The sequence below is a fragment of the Protopterus annectens genome, chromosome 7.part0 (genome assembly GCF_019279795.1).
Source record: "Protopterus annectens isolate FY-2018-M chromosome 7.part0, PAN1.0, whole genome shotgun sequence".
Classification (NCBI taxonomy): domain Eukaryota; kingdom Metazoa; phylum Chordata; order Ceratodontiformes; family Protopteridae; genus Protopterus; species Protopterus annectens.
The window spans coordinates 8,737,499-8,759,626 of NC_056739.1; the positions used below are offsets into that span (position 1 = coordinate 8,737,499).

Here is a 22,128-nt window from a genome sequence, read left to right on the forward strand (position 1 = left end):
CCTCTTCTGAGCAGGAATTGATGAGGGAAAGGCAGTCCATACAGCCTACCTCGATCTGGCGAAGGCCTTTGATACAATGTTAATCAACACAACAAGATGGGCTGCAAAAACTTGGGACAGAACCCACAGGGTCAGGAGTTGCTGGTGCCATGTCAGACCTAAAAGCCTCAAGCAAGTCACAAACCACAGGGCTCAGTCCACATGAGAGATATCCTTCAGAAGGGTCTCACAGAACGATAACTGGTGCCATAGCCATGGCCTAAAGTTAAATCAAGGTTACCTAGCTACCAATAGGTGGCAATCAATCCACTGAGTAAGAAAGTATATAGGGACCTGGGGACCCAGGTTGATAGTAGTCTGTCATTCATGTCTCCCTATACTCATCACTCATCAGACCAATGATTGAGTACAAAGAGGACTTAACATACATACAGTGCCCCGTCAAAACCCAGATTTGATGAATATGCTTCACCTCAAAAATCTAGATCCATCAGAGCACTCTCTTTCTCCCTATGAGGATTCTGATGCTGAAGAATCAATTCCTTCAGCCTCTCCTCCTGAGGATTTTTCTTTTGGGGAAACCCTGCATACCATGAGGGAGCACTTCCGCTGGGAGAGCCAAGACTACTCAGAATCAAAGAAAAGGCTTAGAGATTTTTCAGCACAGGCCTCTTGCTATTCCCCCTGTGTTAGACATTGTAGATGTATTTTCAGAGTCCAGCCTTTCTCCTGACTCTTTACCCCCTGCCCCTGTAAAACCAAACAGATACTACAGGGTTCTAGACTCACATAAATTTCTTTATAAAAACCCTGCTGCTGATCCAGAAACAATTTCTCATGGTCCCAAAGGGGTCAAGGCTTCTACTGCAAAAAACCCTGTCTCCTCTGACAGGGATTCTAGGGCACTAGACAGATGGGGGATAAAGTTTACACTTCTGCTACTTTGGCTGTGAGGGCTTTAAATTGTCAATTTCACATGCTTAAATATCAGCAATACTTAATGTCACTGCTAAAACAGAAAATGTTGGCAAATTCTGATTGTGCAGAAAATAAGGAAATGCAGAATTTATTGCATGCAACTGAACAAGTGGGAAAGCGTACATTGCAATGTGGTTTTGATTCTCTAGAGGCCTCTTGCAGGGCCGCAGTTACGGGTTCTGTCATTAGGAGGCATGCTTGGTTAAAGGAACAGATTCTACCTGATCATGTTAAGGCAAAATTACTAGAAAATTACTACAAAGCAAAATCTATGCAAACAGTAAAGGATTTCTTATGGGTACAGCCACCTAGATTTAGCAGGAACCGGCCTACAAAGAATTGGTCCTTTCCAGTGTCAGACAGACCACAAAGAGGCAGATACAGACGCCCTAGAGGCAGATCCCAGCCCCAGGGCTCATACAGGCCTAAACAGTGGGGTGCTTCTTCTACCTCCAAAAGCGGAGAAGACAATCACAGCCATACAGGAAACAGTCCCAATGACTTTCCTCTACCAGTACCAAGCACTTATCTTTTGGCAGCCCCCTTAGGGGGAAAACTGTCACTTTTTTCTCAAAAATGGCACATTATCACCCAGGACAAATGGGTCTTGAATATAGTGTCCCAGGGCTACAGGTTCCACTTTGACACTCTGCCAAGGGCAAAATGTATGCCAGACCTACCACACAATCAATGGGCAGAGGCACAAAAAACAGTTTCATCCCTCATGGGCATGAGGGTCATTCAGCGAGTACCACAGCAAGAGCAGGGACAAGGATTTTACTCAAGACTTTCCTTGGTACCCAGAAAGGACAAAGCCTAGAGACCAATACTGGACCTGTCTATTCTAAATACATTTCTGGACGTTCCAAAATTCAAAATGTTGACTTTGCAGCAGCTTCTGCCCATGCTGGGCAAGAAGGCTTGGCTTGTAGCTTTGGACCTAAAGGAGGCATACCTGCATGTACCAATCAGACAACCTTGCAGAAGATACCTCAGATTCATAGCTGGCTCAATGCACTACTAATTCTCTGCACTGCCCTTTGGCTTATCTACTGCGCCCCGGGTCTTCACAAAATGCCTGGCACCAGTAATTGCAAATTGCAGACAAAGAGGAATTCAGATATATCCTTACATGGACGATTGCCTTATTCAAGCAGAGAACAAGGACATTCTACTAGAGCACCTGGCATTTGTAAAAAAGATTATTGATTTGCCTAGGGTACACAGTAAACGAAAAGAAATCAAAGTTAGTACCCTCTCAAGAGATAATATTCCTGGGTGCAAGCTTAAATACAACTGCCCAGATGGCTTATCTCACGCCAGACAAACAAAGGCAACTGACTTCTTACTTCACAATGTTGGCAACAAAGACCCAGTTATCTGCAAGAAAAATTCTGCAGGCTTTGGGCTTCATGGCATCCTGCATTCTGTTAATTCCATATGCCAGACTGCATATGAGGAAACTACAATGGTATCTAAAAAGTGTTTGGACTCAGCATTGCCACAGCCTGGAAACATTGATTACCCTCATTCCTTATCTTCAACAGGAGTTTCGATGGTGGGCACAGTCCTGTCACCTCAACAATGGACAGCCATTCAACCTACCCACAGCCAGGCAGTCAATAACAGCAGATGCTTCAGATTATGCCTGGGGGCCCACATGGCAGGAAAATGTATTCAGGGCACATGGCCCTCAAGCCAAATGCATCTTCATATCAATCAAAAAGAGATGCTAGCTGTTCAGAATGCCCTGACTGCTTTCAAGGACCTTCTTCATCCAGGACAGCTACTGATAAGGACGGACAATACTACATTCATGTGGTACATAAACAAGCAGGGAGGCACACATTCCTACCCCCTCTGCAGACAAGCCATGACTTTGTGGGACTTAGCATTGACTTATCAAGTACATCTGCAAGCACAATTCCTGCCAGGAAAGAAAAATACTCTGGCAGACGAACTAAGCAGAAACATTACGGATCCCCACGAATGGAAACTGGATCCACAAGTCTTCAGCATGATAACAAAGAAATGGGGATGCCCAGACATAGATCTTTTTGCCTCCCCTCACAACTGCCAACTAAAGAGATTCTGCACAAGGACTTTTCACAAGCAAGCATGGAAAGTGGATGCTCTATCATTCAGCTGGAAAACCCTAACAGTATATGCCTTTCCTCCTCTGCCTCTCCTTCCCAAGGTACTCCTAAAGGTCAGACAAGAGAAGACAAAAATTATTCTGATTGCCCCAGACTGGCCCCGCCAGCACTGGTACCCAATCCTAAAGAGCTTGTCTCAAGGCCCAGCCTGGGCATTGCCTCTAATTCCTCACTTACTGACCCAACGAAACAATCAGATCCTGCACAGCCAACTCAGGACCATAAATCTGGCAGCATGGTGAATAATGTAGCCATTCAGAACACACCTCTCTCTAAAGCAGTGATGGATGTTATGTTGGAGGCCAGGAGGCCAAGTACCAGAAAATCTTATGCAGAAAAATGGACGAGATTCTGTGCTTGGAACCAGGCACAATGAATTGACACGCTTGTGCCAAATATTCCTCAGATTTTACAATACCTAACTGAGATGCTGGACAAAGGTCTATCTTTCTCATCAATTAAAATCCATGCCTCTGCCATTTCAGCTCATTACAATACGGAACCACCTATTTTTTTCTCATCCATTGCTAAGGCAGTACCTCAGAGGGGCCAAAAACATAACACCTCCAAGGAGAGCACCAATACCTGCATGGGACCTCAATTATGTCTTAGAGAAACTCACACTGCCGCCTTTTGAGCCAGCCAATACAGCTGAAATAAAGTTCTTATCTTGGAAAACAGCTCTGCTCCTAGCAATAACCTCTGCAAGACGAGTCTCAAAGTTACAGGCTCTCATGGCTGTGGAACCTTTTATCATTTTCCATCCAGACAGGGTTTCTCTGAGGACTAACCCGACATTTATACCTATGGTAGTGTCCAGTGTGGCCCTTAACCAAACCATTCATTTGCCTACTTTTTATCCAAACCCACAGAATAAGGGTGAGAGACTCCTGCATTCTTTGGGCATACACAGACAGCTACGCCTCTACTTGGACAGAACTAAAGCTTTCAGAAAGACTGAGCAACTTTCAGTGGCATATGCTGCAAGATCACAAGGAAAGCCTATCTCAAAGCAGACTTTCGAAGTGGATAGGCCACTGCATTCGATTCTGTTATTCACAACATGGCAAATCAATCCCTAAGGGCATTAGGCCACATTCTACCAGAGCAGCTGCCACTTCTGCAGCCTTCCTCAGAGGGGTACCAACCAAAGACATTTTAGAGGCTGCAACTTGGAGTTCAGTGCACACTTTCACCAAGCACTACCCATTTACCTCTCTACTCTAAATCCAGAGTAGGCTTTGCCACTGCAGTTTTGCAGGGCCTTATAGCCTCTCCTAATCCTATTTAGACCCAGCCACCCCACCACAGCTTTGGGATTCAATCCAAGTGTAATGACAGCAACAGTGAAACACGATGAACATAGTACAGTTTTGTACCTACCATAAATGTAGATGTTCGAGTGTATTCACTGTTGCAGTCCAGGTTACCCACCCACAATCCCCCTTTTCTTTGCTGGGACTTATCTGTACTTCTCTATCCTATACAACCTATGTGGTGTATTTGCTTGTAGATGAAGGAAATGTTTATGTTACTGCATGCATACTTATTGGCATAAATTTTTAGCCTACCAATTTGGGGGCAACTGACATCTGGGGCAAGAAAAACTGAAGAAGAGACTTGGAATTCAGGCTGACTGTGGGTAGCCTGCCAGCAGGATAACCCAAGTGTAATGACTGCAGCAGTGAATACACTCGAACATCTACATTTATGGTAGGTACACAACTGTACTGTTTGTCAGTTATTTCCACCCTAGTCTTGATCACATCCACTGCAGTATCATAAATTTGGTTTTATACTCTGTGATGTCACATGTATAGCCACAGTTCTTGTACCCACTTTGGATATCGGATAAGAAGGAAATTGTGGGGTCCCCATTCAAAGTATTTGTTTTTGACCAAAAATTTCCTTTATGCATTCTTGAAAGGAGTTGGATGCTTCTGTTACTGGTAGTATGGACTCTCACAACTGAGACATTAGCTGTGCATACTTTGCCTTTTCTTCCATGCTACAGACCTTAGTTGCTGCTGCTATATTTTCTGTCCTTCCATGGTAGTGATGGTGATCTGGGGCACCCAGTGGATTTTGTGGTTTGGATAGAGGATTGAAGCAAAAAGGAAAGCATCAGTATTATTCATTTTCCTAGTCCTTACCAGCCAGTAAGGAGTCACTATCTCCATTGTAACCAGCGACAGTGAAGTAGGGTGAGAAAGAATGTGCTGCTTGGAACAGATGATTGAACTCTTTGAAAATTAATTTTGATAGTTTAAGCACAGTTGCCATACACACTGCTGAATTCTGTCCTGCAGGTGTTATCCTAGCCCATTAATATCTTATTCATGTACAAAGTGTAATAAGGGGAAGCCATATTGTTTCAGTCTAGCATGTTGCAACATGAAGTTTATATATTTTTGTGGTATTCTATGGGTCAGTTTTGCATTACAGTCATTGTCTTTTGCTTTCAGTATTACTTGGTGCTTTAGCATGTTAGAATACAATACATAAGGTACAACTTTCTGCACATTGATCTCATGTGCTTTCTCTTTTTTTTCTTTGAACTATTTCTAGTTTAATTGCTGTGGAGATGGAATAAACATTAGCAAAATCAACGACACATGCCCTGATAATGGAAAGACACATGTGAGTCTGTTTTGCCTTTCTGTGTTATTTTTTAGGTCTGAAGAAGTGTAACATAAGCTTTATTTTGTGTTCATTCAATGTTCTAGTTATTGGATTACAAGTAAGTCTGAGTCATCTAGAAAGTGTTGATGTGAAGTTGTTCAATCTCACCGTTTGTTCTTACATGTGGGTACGGAGCCGATCCATCGGCTCCGAGTCGGCTGCTTTCCAAGCTCAAGATCTTTGAGTAGCTTGAGGCACAGTCCCTATCCCATGGTGCTCTCTGACTAACCTCAGATCTAGTTTGCTGAACCTAGCAAGAAAGGATACCACTAACATACCAATATGACAAACATAAACACATGTATACATATATTTACAATTTGCTAAGAGATATTCTGGCTGGAGTAAAGGACACTAGTTAGACCAATCAGACCACCAGTCACACCTGTTCTTCAAGAACCTGGAGGGGAAAGGAGGAAGGGAATGTAAGAACAAAGGCGAGATGAACAACTCACATGGAACGTTATGGTAAGAACATAACTTCTTTATGTGAAGTTGTTCAATCTCGCCGTTTGTTCTTACATGTGGGTAGCATCCCAAGCACCCTAACCCTGGGTGGCTCACGGGAGTACATTCCTGAGAACAGTGGGAACCAAAGGAAGCCCTGTCCACTTTGTAATGAGTGATAAACGTATGAGGTTTGGATCAAGTAGCAGCTGCACAAATAGTGTCCAAAGGCAAACGGGCTGCATGCGCCAAAGATGTAGACACAGCCCTGGTGAAATGAGCTTTCACACTATTCTGTAAGGGCTGATTGGTTGATGAATATATAAATTTTATGCAATCAGATAACCACTTAGACAATGTAACTTTAGCTATAGGCAGTCCCTTTTTATTGTCCGCATGAGAAACAAGGAGTTGTTCCGATTTCCTAAACTCCTTTGTTTTGCCCAAATAAAACCTCAGTTGTCTGTGAACATCAAGTTTATGTGACATATATTCCAATTTATTCGAATGGTGTCTGAAAAAAGTGGGTAACTCAATAGACTAGTTCAAATTAGTCTCGGAGCAGACCTTAGGGAGAAAGGTGGGATTTGTCCTGAGAGACACTCTGTCGGGGTAAAAGACCAGGTACGAAGACCTAATAGAAAGAGCTTGTAGTTCAGAAACTCTGCTGGCTCCGTACCCACGTGTATGAACAAAGGCGAGATGAACAACTCACATGGAACATTATGGTAAGAACATAACTTCTTTTTTTTAGTCTGTCTTTAAGCAAAGTTGAGGAAGATTTCACTGACTCTACAGCTAGTATAGTTCTGTTTTTAGAGGTGTGTGCATATAGGTACTGTTAGAAGTACTAGCAGGTTGAGCCCATCTAAAGTTTAGAATATCGTGTGCATGATTTATTAGGGCACTTGTAGTAAGAATTATTAAATAGAAAAGGGACAGTAACAACCAAAATGCCTTTACTCCATGTATTTCTGTCAAGAGAGATGGTTTCTACTGTAAAACAAGATTAAAATCCATAATGTTTTTGAAGAATTAACTACTTAATGCCAAGAACCATCACACTGTGGTCTGTGCTTTGCAAACGTTATGGTGTTCCTGGTTGTAAGACTGTCCCAGATGCTATCAACTAAACAAAACAATATGTAGTTGTGTCCAGTGGCTCTGTCATATAAATGTAGCAAAATGCATGCTGAGTGTAACTCAGATACCATACATAACTGCTGTACTAGCTGAGATTTCAGTTGCCTAGGAAATTGCACGGTAAGGGAAATACAATGCAACATACAAACTACAGTGCAGAAGTCAAGATTTTACTATAAAAGCATGCCATTCACATCTTAGGTCAGTATTTCTTTTTCAGAACATGAAATCATAGAATCAGACTCTGTTGGCAGATCCTCATTGACAACTAACTGCTATGCTAATATGCTGCAGTTTCTAGTTCACCTTCTGCTGAAATTGACCTTATTTAAATCTGCATATAGTATAGAACGTCAGTGTTGCACTTTGTTAAATGATGTAATTTAACTTATTCAATATTTCTGAAGCTCTATTTGCCGTAATGATTTCCCTATCACCAAGTTATTCCTGCTTTTCCAGAATTTTAGCCCTACAAGATTTGAGATAAGTAGTTTTCTGTTCTTCCTGAGTTTACTGTAATAGCTGTGCACTTTCTGGCGATTTATTAATAGTCAAAGATTTGCTGCTGGTTTGTACTCTTCTGAGAGTGAAGACAGAAAATAACCATTTCTAAGCCTATGATTGTTGTAGGACCTTGAAGAATGTTGTCTTCTGCTGGTCAAAGTGCTCATTTGAAATTTTTAAGCTATTCTAATGTTGCTATAAATTGCCTGTGTTTTCTTAGCCTAGAGTTCATTTGCTATGAGTTGGTACATGCTGTGCTGCTAAGTTACTGATTGTGAAAATTTTCCAGTGTGCTCATTTGAATTCTTAAAGTTTTGCTGTGTTATAATTCACCTGCAGTTGTGAGGCATTGCTCATTATTCAGTGGTGCTGCAGCGTGCACAATATAGATGCAGTTATGTTGAGCATATGTACCACCTAACCTGTCCTAATCCCTAGTGATTTTGCAGTGAGGATGCCTTCCTGCAGTTGCTAAAAGAGCTGTACTGCGCACAACAGCTCCTCTTAGAAGCATCTAGCACCCCACAGCTGTCCTATGTCACCAAAATTAGCCTGTGGTTGCTGTATAGTCAGACGTTTCACGCTCCTCTCAGTAGGCTGGACAGAGACAGGGTAACAGTGAGGTGACTTTCATGTGCTAGGATTTCTGATATATCAGGTGCCCTTAAGGCCTTTTTACCTGGAAAATATGGTTAAGACCTGGTGATGGTCCACGTGGGAGTGAATAACTTGCCTCTCAAAACTTTTACGAGTATGCAGGCGGGGATGTCAGAACTGTTTGTGCATATCACAAATGCAAGCAAGACTCGGGTCCTGAGTGGAATCCTTCTTACTGCAAGAATGATGCCTAAGTACAAAGAAAAGATAATTGGCTTCAACAACTAGCTAAACAGTCGGTGTCATTTCAGGGGGGTCCAGTATATGTCACTGTGGGATGAGATGCTCAATAGTCCTACTTGCTTGTCCAAGGATGTTCTGCATCTCTCATTCCAAGGATTCTGCATACTAGCTAAAGCCTTTGCTGCACTCCATAGTGCCTTTTTAGGCAGACTCCAGTTGATGCACATCCTACTGTGACATAACAAATCCATAGAGGATCACATTAAGGTATCTCAAGTCAGTGCCAAAAGTGTCAACAACAAAAGGCCCAGATTTGAGTCTGCACTGCACTTCATGTTCCTCAATATCTATGTGATTACTGAAAATTGGTTTAAATACCCAGAAGCACTCCCTCCACACCTGGATTTTGTGCTTACAATCTCTTGGCAACTGTGATGGCACCTCCATATTTTGTTAGGGACCATATCACCTCTTAGCAGATTCCCAGAGACCCACAAATAGAACTTAGTGAGCTGCAAACCAGCAAAACAGACTTTCAGTTTATAGCCTGTTCCTTGCGCCCAGTGTTCTCAAATGTACTTGATGAACTCTGTATAAATAAAAACTACATTATTTTGGGAGACTTTACTTAACCAACAATAAAGTGGAATACCTATACCTCAAATGTAGGATATGCCGAAAAGTTCTTAGATTTCATAAACAAATTGTCCCAGGATCAGATTGTTAACAGGCCCCCAAACAACCTACTATTCGTGACCTAGTCCTTACAAATATGTCTTGTTCATATACTATTCCCAGGGTATTTATATCAGGTCATAAAGTAGTGACCTTCACCTTTAAAACCTCTAAAAATGCAAATGCCAGTGTCTCAAAATTCAAGGATTTCAGACTTACAAGTTTCAAAATTCACTTATACCAACATAACCCCAGACATTGCCACAATAGGTAGCTTCACAGATGAATTCTTTGCCCACTTAGATTATGTATAGAATTGGCAGTACCTACCAAATCTAAATATAATGAAATGTTTAAAAGCAAATCACTCTGGTGGTCCACCAACATAAGTAAATTATACAACTAAAGAAAAATAAAACATCCGCTGAGTATACAGTGGATCAGAAGATCCTCAAATTTATAACCACATCAGAAAATTGACTGAAAGCGTTAGGATTTAGGTTACCATCTAAAGCTAAGGACAACTATAAATCCTTCATGTTAAGTTGTCAATCTCGCCTTCATTCTTGCTTGATGGGTTCGGAGCCGATCCCTCGGCTCCGACTCGGCACTTGCTAAGCTCGAGAGTCACTTTTACCAGCTCGAGGCAGCCCCATATCCCATGATGCAAGGCGGTAAGTATCCAGATCTCGTTTGCCGCTTCGCTTAGGAGGTCTTCTTTTTACCAGCTCCTGGTAAGTTGTTCACTTTTGTGAGATTTAAGCCCCTTTTTAGTAAAAAAACTTTTATTGATAGTTTTAAGTTTATTTTGTACCTTTTCTGACAGAAAATCCCTGTCTCCTTTAAATTTTTGTTAGTAAAACTTTTCCCTATCCCATCCCCCCCTGTTAGGGTGTGTGTGTTGGTTTTATAGAATACTTTTTGGTATTTTATTTAAGTTAATTTTGACTGGTGTGTGTGTGTGTGTGTGTTTTCAGCACCATGTCAAAGGAGAGGGTCTCAGGTTTTAAGAAGTGTGACTCGTGCTGTCAGAAGATGTCTCTGACAGACGGTCACACTTCTTGCCTGTATTGTCTGGGCCCTCTTCACCTGCAGGACTCCTGTGCTATTTGTCATTCCTTCAGCCAGAGAGTCCTGCAGGAGAGACGTAATAAGCTGATTCTTAGGGGCCTTCTTAAGCCGGAGGGCTCTCCGGCTAAGTCGGCTCCACCTAAATCAGCAAAATCTTCCAAGGCCCAGGCTTCTGTATCTAAGCCTGCGGCCTCGGCTCCGACTCGTTTCGAGTCGAGATCGGCTCCGGCTGGAGCCGATTCTAGCTTAACAAAGCCTCGGCGCCGAATCTGTAGTGCCCACTTCGATGTCGGCTCCGATCGGTTCCGACACCCATGTGGCACAGGCATCGGTGTCGGCTCCGATCGGCTCCGACACCGTTACTTTGGTGGCTGTATCGGCTCCGGCTGGAGCCGATACATCGAGGCTTCCTGTCGGCCCCGAGAAGTCGGCTCCGACAGGATCTATAATATCGGCTCCGATGGCTCTTTCCAGGAAGAGATCGAGGTCTCCTTCCTTGGAGCCGATACTTTCGGCGCGGGCTTCGCCTCTTCTATCGGAGCGGAGCCATCGGAGCCGATCTTCAAGGTCTTCCAGACTGTCAGATCATGACCTTGAGAGAGTGGTCAGTAGATTACTTAAGTCACAGGTACTGGCCCAAATGTTACACAGTCCGTCTCAACAGACGACTGTTGGTCCACACCCAGTTACAGTTCCTCCTTCAACTCTACCCCAGAGCTTGGAGTTGGAGTCTTCGCGAATGGTTACTGCTACGGCTGGAGGACGGATACCCCCTTCTGTTCCTTCAGCCTCTACTCTTATCTCCTCTTCGAGACCTTCCTTAGAGGGATTCGGTGGTCGGGCTTCCATGGTCTCCTCCGAGGGGGTGAGTGGCATCGGACCCTTGTCCGAACCCGCTCTTTCCCTTGGAGCCTCGGCCTTGGTGAGCTCGGCTCCGACATCTGCCTCGGAGACTTCCCTTTCGGTGGCCCCTGGAGTTCCTAGCTCTTCGGAGCGTGTTCTCTCGGACCTGCCTGGGAGGGGAGCATTCGAGGTGATGAAGAGTGTACTGGCCACTGGTATCAGTCAGCAGTCTGTTCCCGTAGCTCCTCCCTCTATAGTACCTGTTGACATCTCTGCCACTTCTCTTGCTACAGGACCCAGAGATCCTCCGCCTCAGGTTTCCCCATTGGGAATTTCCCCCTCTTCCGAGGATTCTCCTGATGTTTCGGGAGATCCTCCTAGGAAGAGGACTTGTAAGAGGAAGCATGTAGACTCCCGAGTCTGTCACTTGGATACTGACTTTGATGAGTCAGAGGGATCCCTAGATCCCCTCTGAGGATGTCTCCTTCTCAGACATCCTAGAACTTCTGAAACAGAGGGGAAACTGGCCCACCAACAATCCCTCTGAGGATGAGTCAGTATACCTAGAGGCGTTTGGATCTCGGCCCTCCACCTCCTGGGTGTCTCCGCCTTCGACCCCTTATGCAGGTTGTTGCACGAAGGCGTGGGCAGCTCCTGACTCTGTAGAGCCAGTCCCTAGGAGGCCTTCAAAATTTATCACTGCCCTGTGACAAACAATTCCTTACTAAGGGTGTCCCCGCTGATGCCATGGTGGTGGTTGCGGCCACCAAAAGGAACTTGCAGATCCTTCCGTGCCCGTCCATCCTCCTAATAAGGACTCTAGGACCATGGATAGGTACGGTGCGGATGTTTTCCTCAGCGACCTTTGCTATGCGTCGCTGAATTACCTATGTCACTTCACCAGACTCCAGAGGGATATCCTGAAGGAGCTGGGAGAAGTAGTTCAGGATCCTACAGCTGCAGGGGCTCAAGAAAAAATTGCTTCGCAGCTAGGAACCCTCAATTCCATTGCAAACTCCTCCATGCGGCTAATATCTTATGCTGCGGATGGAGCGAGTAGAGCCGCAGGTACAGGTGTGGCTCTTAGACGCCAAGCCTGGATGCGGCTATGTGATTTTGCGGATCCCTTTAAGGCGTCCTTCACAAATTCTCCCTTTGATGGGTCAGCTTTGTTTGGCCCTCAGGTGAAGGAAACCTTGACCAGGTGCGAGCAGGACGGCAAGACTCTTTCTGCTGTTGGAGTCCGTTTTTCCACCCCTTCTAGACCTTATCCCAAAGGACAGAAGGGCGGGAAGATGTGGTTCCGTAAATCCCAAAGGAGTCACGCCGGATTCACGTGGTCAGTTTACCCCTAGAGGCAGAGGGGGTAACAACAACAGACGCCGCTCTAGAGGCAGAGGGGGTCCGAAGAACCAGGGAAACAGGGAGCCTCTCTCTGACAAGCCCTTTCAGCATCCCTGAGGTGTTGCCCGGCTGTCCCTCCTTGGAGGCAGTCGGGGGAAGATTATCACTGTACCCAGAAGCCTGGCATTCCCTCACTCAAGACAGATGGGTACAGTCGATCATATCCAAGGGTTACATAATTCCTTTCGAGGAAAGTCCCTTCCCCTCAAGTTCCCTTCCAGATGTACCACCCGGTCTAAGGGAGATTGCAGAGTCAGAAATCGCAAAACTACTGCAAAAGAGCCATTCAGCCAGTTACAATAGACCATTCAGAGCCGGAATCTACTCAAGGTTCTTTTGGTCCCCAAAAGACGGGAGACTGGAGACCAATACTGGATCTCAGCAGACTCAACAAGTCTGTCAGGAAGACAAGATTCCAATGGTCACTCTTCAGTCAATTCTGCCCGTCTTACAGAAGGACAACTGGATGTGCTCAATAGATCTTCAGGATGCGTACTATCACATCAAAATTCACAGACGCTCCAGGAGATTTCTCCGCTTCCGGCTGGGGTCCAGTCATTTCCAGTTCAGAGCCCTGCCCTTTGGTCTCACTACAGCCCCCAGAGTGTTCACCAAATGCATGGCAGTGGTCACGGCTCACCTGAGACGTCAAGGATTCCAGGTGTTTCCGTATCTCGACGACTGGCTCCTGTCAGCCACCACCAGGCATCAGCTTATACAAGCCAGGGATTACACAATAGACCTTTGTTCTCATTTGGGCATCTCAATCAACTTTGAAAAGTCATCCTTATCACCCTGCCAGTCTATTACCTTCATAGGCGCAAACTTAAACACTGTTCGGATGTCAGCTACCCTTACAGAACAAAGAGTTTCAGACATTCAGACTCATGTCAGGATCATTCTGGCCAGCAAGAAAATACAGGCCAGAATGGTTCTAAAGGTATTAGGTCTCATGGCTGCGGCCATTACTCTTCTTCCCCTGGCTCGATTCTACATGCGCCTTCTTCAGTGGATGCTGTTCACACAGTGGTCATACCAGCAACTTCCAATGCGTCACCAGATTCTGGTGACACAGACATGCAAAGAGCATCTTGCTTGGTGGATCACATCGTCTCAGGTTCACCAAGGCAGGTACTTTGTACCCCATCCCCGATAGCCACTGTCACCACGGATGCCTCCCTGATCGGGTGGGGGTCATTATCAGGGCAGGATGGTTCATGGGACGTGGCAACCGCTCGAGTACCATCTGCACATAAATGTCCTGGAGATGAGAGCAGTGCTTTTAACGTTGCAAGCCCTCAACGACTTTCTTCCCGTAGGGACAATTGCAGTCCACACAGACAACATGTCTGTAGTTTGGTATATCAGCAAACAGGGCGGAACCAAGTCCTACCCCTTGTGTCGAAGCGCTCAGACTATGGCAATGGGCGATCTCCTCTCATCGGTTTCTGGTAGCAACGCATATCCCTGGGAAAACCAACATTGTAGCGGACAGATTGAGCAGAGCTATCCTCATGCCTCACGAGTGGTCTCTCAAGCAATCTATAGCGGAAGAGATTTTTCTGGAATGGGGTCGTCCATGTTGCGATCTTTTTGCTACTCCCCAAAACAGCAAATGTCCAGACTTCTTCAGTCTCTTCCCTCTATCAGGCCATCCCCCCAGAGACGCTCTGACCCAGGATTGGCCCCAGGGACTTCTTTATGCCTTCCCTCCATTTCCTCTGATCCCTCAGGTGATCCAGAAAGCTACCGTTTGAGAGCCAAATTGATTCTCATTGCCCCTTACTGGCCTCGACAAGTTTGGTTCCCGTTCCTCCATCATCACCTTTTGGTGCAGCCGTGGCATCTGGACCCAGTGCCAGATCTTCTGATTCACCAATCGGGTCAGCTGCACCGGTCAATCCCTTCTCTCAACCTCACAGCATGGTTGCTCCACTTCCTTCCTTAGCCAGGCTTCCTTTGATCTCTAACCCAGTTAGAGACATCATAGTAACCGCTAAAATCCTCTACCAGGAGGATTTATACAAGCAAATGGAACGTTTCTCTTATTGGGCTAAGGCCCAAAATATTGATCCTTTTACTGCCCTGTTCAGGCAGTCCTGGACTTCTTAGCAGAGATTTTTCATGCAGGCTCCTCTTCTTCCACAGTCAGAGTTCAATTGGCTGCTATTTCTAATTTTCATGTCGGGATAGCAGATCATAATATTATGTCCCATAGGCTCTGCAGGGCCTTCTTGAAAGGAATTTTCCTACTAAAGCCTCCAATCAGGAATCCTCCTCCTCAGTGGGATCTAAATTTAGTGCTGACATCCTTGATTCTTCCCCCTTCGAGCCAGCTGTTTCTTGTTCCCTGAAATATCTTTCTTGGAAAACTTTATTCCTAGTGGCTATTACATCTGCCAGGAGGGTGTCTGAACTTCATGCTCTTCGGTTCGACCCCTATTTGGTTTTTCACAAAGACAGAGTATCTTTGAGAACTAATCCATCCTTTTTACCTAAGGTCGCTTCAAAGAACAATCTGAATCAATTCATTGATCTCCTGTATTTTTCCTAACTATTCAGATAGAGCTGAACAAAAGCTACATTATCTTGATGTCCACCGTCAACTTAGATATTATTTGGACAGAACAAAAAATTTAGAAAATCTGATCAACTTTTTGTTTCCTATGCGGATAATAAAAAGGCCTTCCTGTTTCTAAAGTGACCTTGTCCAGATGGCTTTCTTCGGTCATCTCTGAAATTTATACTCAGGGAAAACAGCTGTGCTCAAAACCTAAAGCACATTCAACTAGGAGCTTAGCTACTTCTACAGCTTTTCAAGCTAGACTTCCTTTGGACACTATTTGTGCAGCGGCCACTTGGGCTACTCCTCACACTTTTGTTTCCCATTACAAATTGGACTTGGCCTCCAGGGACAGAGCCAGTTTTGGCTCTACAGTCCTCAAGAGTTTGTTCCATTGAGCCACCCAGGATAGAGGTGCTAGGGGCGGTCCCATCAAGCAAGAATGAAGGCGAGATTGACAACTTAACATTAAGAAGTTATGTACCTACCATAACGTTCCATGTTAGTTGTCTTCTCTCGCCTTCTTTCTTGCGACCCTCCCTCCTTGCCCCTGGCCTGGACAGACCTTGTATAAGAAACTGTTATGCTGAAGACCATTCAGACCTGGTCCTTCTTCCATCTGTAAGTTTTCTTTCTTCCTTTGGGAAGTATTTTATGCTTGGTGCTATTGCCCTTTGTCAGCAAACGAGATCTGGGTACTTACCGCCTTGCATCATGGGATATGGGGCTGCCTCGAGCTGGTAAAAGTGACTCTCGAGCTTAGCAAGTGCCAAGTCGGAGCCGAGGGATCGGCTCCGAACCCATCAAGCAAGAAAGAAGGCGAGAGAAGACAACTAACATGGAACGTTATGGTAGGTACATAACTTCTTATTTAGTTGCATTAGGAAACTAAGAAATAACACCCAACATTGTTCTGAGCAAATTCAAAATGGCAGCACCTACTGTGACCCAGTAGACACTGCCAGCATACTAGCAAACAAATTCAATGCATACTTCACCCTGGAGACAACTATTCAAAGCCATCTTATTCTAGAATCTCTCAGATCCCTATTATTACTAAAGATCATGTACTAAAGGTGATCTCCAAGAGTAAAAATACTTTCTCCATCGGAACTGATAATATCCCTGGCTGTTTAATAAACAGTAGTGAACAATCCCAGACTGAGCCAGTCCTTAAACTAACATGTGCTTAGTCACAGGCTTCATAATACTACGTCACAAGGATGGCCCCACCACTTATCCTGGGAATTACAGGCCTGTCAGCCTGGCAAATCTTATTTGCAAGACAACAGAACATATGTTAACTGACCTGCTAAACCAGTGATGGTGAACTTATGACACGCATGTCAAAGGTGACACACACACACCACGACGTTTTGGGTGACACCCCAGTGATCACCAACACCTGAGTTATCAAAGACACTGCTTTTGCATTCGCTGCTCATGTGAAGTGCACTGAATTATTTTGTGTCAGGAGCTTTTGACATGCCACACCCAAAAGTTTCTTCATCACTGTGCTAAACTATGACATGTAAAATGTCATCCGGCTACATCTGCAGTAGTTTAACTTTTTCAGAGGTAGATTATGTGTAATGAATGTGGTTAATTGTGTGAAATAGTAACACAAACAACTGGTAATGATTATGCTTAAACCCATGGCATGCCTTGCTCTAGTCAGGGCCTTTGACACCATGCCCCATACTCGCATAATTAACAAACTAAATTCTGTACAAATAATGTCTAATGTGGTAAGGACAAAACCTACACAGTGCAGGTAGCAGGTGCCTCATCAAAAAGTATGAATGTAATCAGTTTGTCCCACAGGGCTCCATGGTGCAACTTCTTTTGTTTGATATTTGCATGCTGAGCTCCATACTATGAGCCAAGACCTCTGGCTGGCAAAGTTTGCGGATGACTATAAACTGGGAGTCAGCTCTTATACACTTATAAATATCTGGTGTACTAAAAATGGGCTTAAATTAAATGATAAAAAAGTGCAGTACTGTCACATTTGATAAACTACCCCTGCCCGCAACATACGACATAAACAGCACCCCACTGCAAAAGACCTTGGAATTTGGGTTGATAATTCCCTCTCATTGATCATCATGCCATGTCAGTAGTCATAAAGTCTTTGTGACTGTCACAGAGAAGGCCATGGATAAGGGTAAGACAGTGCATACTACCTACTGTGACCTGGACAAGGCATTTGATACAATACCCCACTAGGATATTATAGCTAAACTCACAAAATTGGGCGTAAACCTCTGTGTCACCAGATGGGTAGCCAGATGGCTCATGGAAAGGACACATGTTGTTAGAGTGAGGGAATCCACATCCAACAATCTGCTAAGAGGTGCTGTCCCCTCCTGTTTAAAATATACTTATCAGATGTGAAGGCAAGTGTAGATGGCCTTTGGCTGGCCAAGTTTGCTGATGACTGCAAGTTGTGGGCAATCATTGACTCCCCAAATGATGTTGATATCCTAAAGAAAGGTCTGATGTAGACTAATGATTCATGTCAGAGCTATGCCCTCAAACTAAATGCAAAGAAGTGCATAATAATACCCTTTTGGGAAATCAGATACCCCTGTAAATTACAACACTGATAGCACCCCCCCCCCCAAGAGTGAACCTAGTGGTGAGAGTTCTGGGCTCTCAGATAGATAGTAATCTGAACTTTGTTCATCGTGTGTCCATGGTGTTGAAGAAATCTTTTTATGTGGCTTATAAGTAAGGGTACGGTATCCAGATCTAAGGATGTTATAGTACCACAGTACTCAGCCCTCATCAGACCTTATGTACAATGCACCCTTTGGCATGTACCTCTCCAGGAACCAGAAATAGCTGGAGCATCCTCAGAGGTTTCTCAGCAGAAAAATACAGGGTATAACCAACATGTCATATGTGGACCAATCAAAAGCCCTATCCCTGTATTCAGTTTCCTACTGATTACTGAGGGGGTGGTCCGTATCTGTCCTACAAGGCAGTCTGTGACCCAGATCTGATGGAACTTTTGCATATTTTAAAAACTAACTGCATGAGGGCCACCCGTTCCAAAGATCTAAACCTGATCTCTGACATGAATAAGTCATGCTGGAGAGGCGGATATGAGTCCCAGAGATTGCCCCTCCTCTGGAATAGGCTTCCTGTTCATGTGAAGCAGAGCCCTTTCCTGACTATCTTCAAGTGGAATTTGGACTGATGGATATGGATGGGAAGCACAAATCCACTCTTGTGGTGGTGCCCATGTCCCTTGTAGATGGAGGCAGTCTGTAAAAATAGTCAAAACCCCACTTGCTGACCCTTGTTATCTTTCCCCTGGGGATAGAAAATTAAGTAAAATGTGGGTAAAACTGGCTAGGCTTGTAAGGGCTCTTGGGCCATTGGCCTAGTAATCTCCTGTCAACCTCCGAACATGTGATTGCATAAGGAATATCATCCAAATCTAAAGAGATCACTGTCCCATTATATTCAGAATCGATGAGTCCAGTTATTGAATACAGAGCCTCCTGTGGGATATACCTTGCTTGATATATAAAACAACTAGAAAGAATCCAGAGGTTCCTAACTAAGAAGATCACTGACTTAAAAAACCCTAAGCTATCAGAAAAGACCGGAAGCACTGTTCCTGTATTCAGTATCTTGTAGACTACTGAGAGGAAATCTGATGCTTGCCTTCTGAGCCTTTAGACAAGACTAGGATATTGACTGCATGCAGTTAACTTAGTGCTCATGGCATGAATTAAATCTTCCTCTACTGTTTATCTTGAACAAATATTCATACTGAAGAATTCAAACATTGTTATATTATCTTATTCTTCCGGAACACACCATACTTTGGTCAGAATGGAAGGTCAGTTATCTAAAGTACCCTCTGTTGCTGGTCTCATAGCACTTGATATACTCAGGCAAGTAATAATTGCCTGATGCTCATAGTTTCATAGGTTCACAGTATGTACTAGGCTAACAACCACCACCAGAGCCTTTTATAAGCCTAGCTGTGCAACTCAACCCAATTATGTCCCCATGGACCTTGGGTGTTTACTAGGAGGAGTATGTTAGTTTGGAGGTGTCAAGGACTTTGTGGGAGGGAGGGTATGTTAGCTAGGTAATATTTTACTTACTATCTGCTTCCGTCCAATAGAGACATGGGGGCGAATTTATGATTCCCCATCCAGTAGTCAAGGTTGCATTTGAATGGGGTTATGGATGAACTCTGCTTCACATGGATGGGTAGCCTATTCCATAGGGTGGAGATCCTTTGTGACACATATCGGTCTCACCAGCATTTTCTGTTTATGTCGCAGGAAAAAGTTTATGTCCTTGGATCTAGTGTTTCCAGTGCGCTCATAGACAATGATCTTTTACTTAACTTGTCACTGTTTACTTCCAAGAGTTGTAAGTACCTAGCCAAATTCAGTGCCACACTCCCGTAATCAAACCTATCCTTCGAGCTTCATTCACTTACTCCACAACCTGCACATTCACATACTAAATTATCACAAGCTGTGGTGATGTAAAACTCCTTAACCGAGCCACAGCTGACGACTAGTTGCAAGGCTCAGCATAAATTAAACACTGCTGCACCAATTACAGACAACTCAGCTGAGAGTATCAGGAAACAGCATATTTTAGACCAGTTACACCAAAGCAATCTTCAAACACAAAAAGAAATGCACTGTGGATTGGTGAAACCATAGTTAAGCACACAGATTCTACACTCAAGAGGCTTGACAAAAACAAGGTGACAGTGAGCTGTATCTCAGGAGCCAAGATTGTTGACACTATAAGGGCCCTTAAAATAGTAAAATATGATTATAGAATGGTGGTGGCCTATGTTGGGGTAAACAACCTCATGCACAGAACCCCGACAGATATGAAGAGAAATGTTGAAGAGTTTTCTGTGAGTGTCACAAATTCAGGAAAGACCCTAATATTGAGTGGAATCCTTCCATCACCTAAAATGATGTGGCAACATAAAGAAAAAATAATTTCTTTAACAATTGACGTCTCACCAGCATGGGATGAGGTATTTAAAAAATATTCTTGCTTCACCATAGACAGTTTGGACCTTTCATTCCATGGCTTCTGCACACTGATGAAAGATTTGTAGTCTCCTTTGTGCCTTGTTTTAGGCAAGAGCCAGTTGATAAACCTCCCTCCCTCCCTAGCTCCCAAAACATGCCAACCATTGGACCATATCTGGTGGGTTTACTTAATGCTAGAAGTCTAAACAATAAACTGTCAGATGTTGTGGCCTTCCTGCATTTTGACACATCCATATATGTATTGTTACAGGAACCTGGTTTAATTGTCCAGAGGATACTCCCTAAATACCTGGGTTTTGTGCTTACCATTCTTTTAGGCCTCATGGAAACTGCTGTGGAGTATCCATATTTGTTGTAGATCACATTACTTTGAGACAGATAACCTAGAGACCAGCAAGTAGAGCTTATGGAGATTCAGATCTTGCTAAATGCAATCAGCTAACAGTTCGTAATGTGCTGCAGAACCCCTCCATGTCTCCAGAAAATCACGCAACGTTCCTTAATATTCGGTATGAACTCCCCATAAGTAGGAACAGTGTTATCCTAAGTGATTTTTAACTACTTGGTGCTTAACCGGTAGACTTATACCACTAACATAGGATATGCTCAAAATTATTAGATTGTATCTGTATCAATAAAAACTCCCTAGGGCAGATTCTTAAAGAATCTACTGGAGAAGTGAATATACATGACCTGATCTTAACAGACTTACAGTCTGAATCTACCATTCCTAAGGTTTCCCCTTCCACACTGATCAAATCAAACCACAAACTAGTAACTTTCTCTATCAGAATCTCTAAACCATCAAAACAAATACTACACAATTCAGACTTCATACATACGAATATCCTAATAAAGTGTGTGAATTCAAATATAATGCTATTACCCATAGTTCTGATGCTGCAAAAAGCTGTACAGAAAAGTATGCACCCCCTCAATAAATATATTAAATTGGCAGTCCAAACTAGATCCAAGGGAAGGTCTAAAATCAGAATGCTGTGGTGGTCCTACCAACACTAACAAACTAAACTTGCAAAATTGTATAGTAAAAGAAATGACCCCCCCCCCCTGAAAAAAAATGAGAACATCAAACAGCTAGTTAAAAAAATAAAAAAGACATAAGTAAAACAAATGAATCCCATGAACTCAGACTTGCTACAGAAGCCGTGGACTTTTACAAATTCTTCTTGTTAGCAGAAAAACAAGAAATAACTCCCAGCATTGGTTAAAAACTTATTCCTAATGGTATTAGCTACTCCTGTCCAATGGATGTTGCCAACATACTGGCTAATAAGTTCAGAAAAAATAAGAAGTAACACCCAGCATTGTTCTGACCTTATTAAGAATGGCACTAACTATCCTGATCCAGTGCATACTGCCAGCATACTGGTAAATAAATTCAGTGCCAGCTTCACTCCAGAGACATCTATTCAAAACCACATATCCCTGATGGAAATCAGTCCACTAGCTAACATGAAAGAGCATGCAATGCAGATGTTCTTCTTGTTTCACTGTTGCAGTCATTACATTTGGGTTATCCCTGCCAGGGTAGACCTCAGTCGGCCCAAATACCAGAGGCTTAGTGTTTCTGCATCGGTTGCTCCAGGACTGACGTCAGGTCGACAGTGGTGTAAAATCAGGCAGCTGATGCCTTTACATCAGTCTTTCTTGGAGCTATGCGGTCTGTCTCTGTCTTTACCTTACATTTTTTCAGAAGATCTGTTGTCGGATGACTTACCGAAGCCATATCGGAATTCGAGGACTGACAGCG

General features: G+C 43.8%; 1 protein-coding gene across 1 annotated transcript in view; it reads left to right on the top strand.

Moving 5' to 3' along the window:
• Positions 1-22,128, top strand: part of TSPAN2 (tetraspanin 2) — a 977,937-nt gene that overhangs the window by 874,763 nt on the left and 81,046 nt on the right. Inside the window, exon 6 of the mRNA XM_044076441.1 lies at positions 5,703-5,774. Coding sequence (XP_043932376.1) covers positions 5,703-5,774 — 72 coding nt within the window. The remainder of the gene's footprint in view (positions 1-5,702; positions 5,775-22,128) is intronic.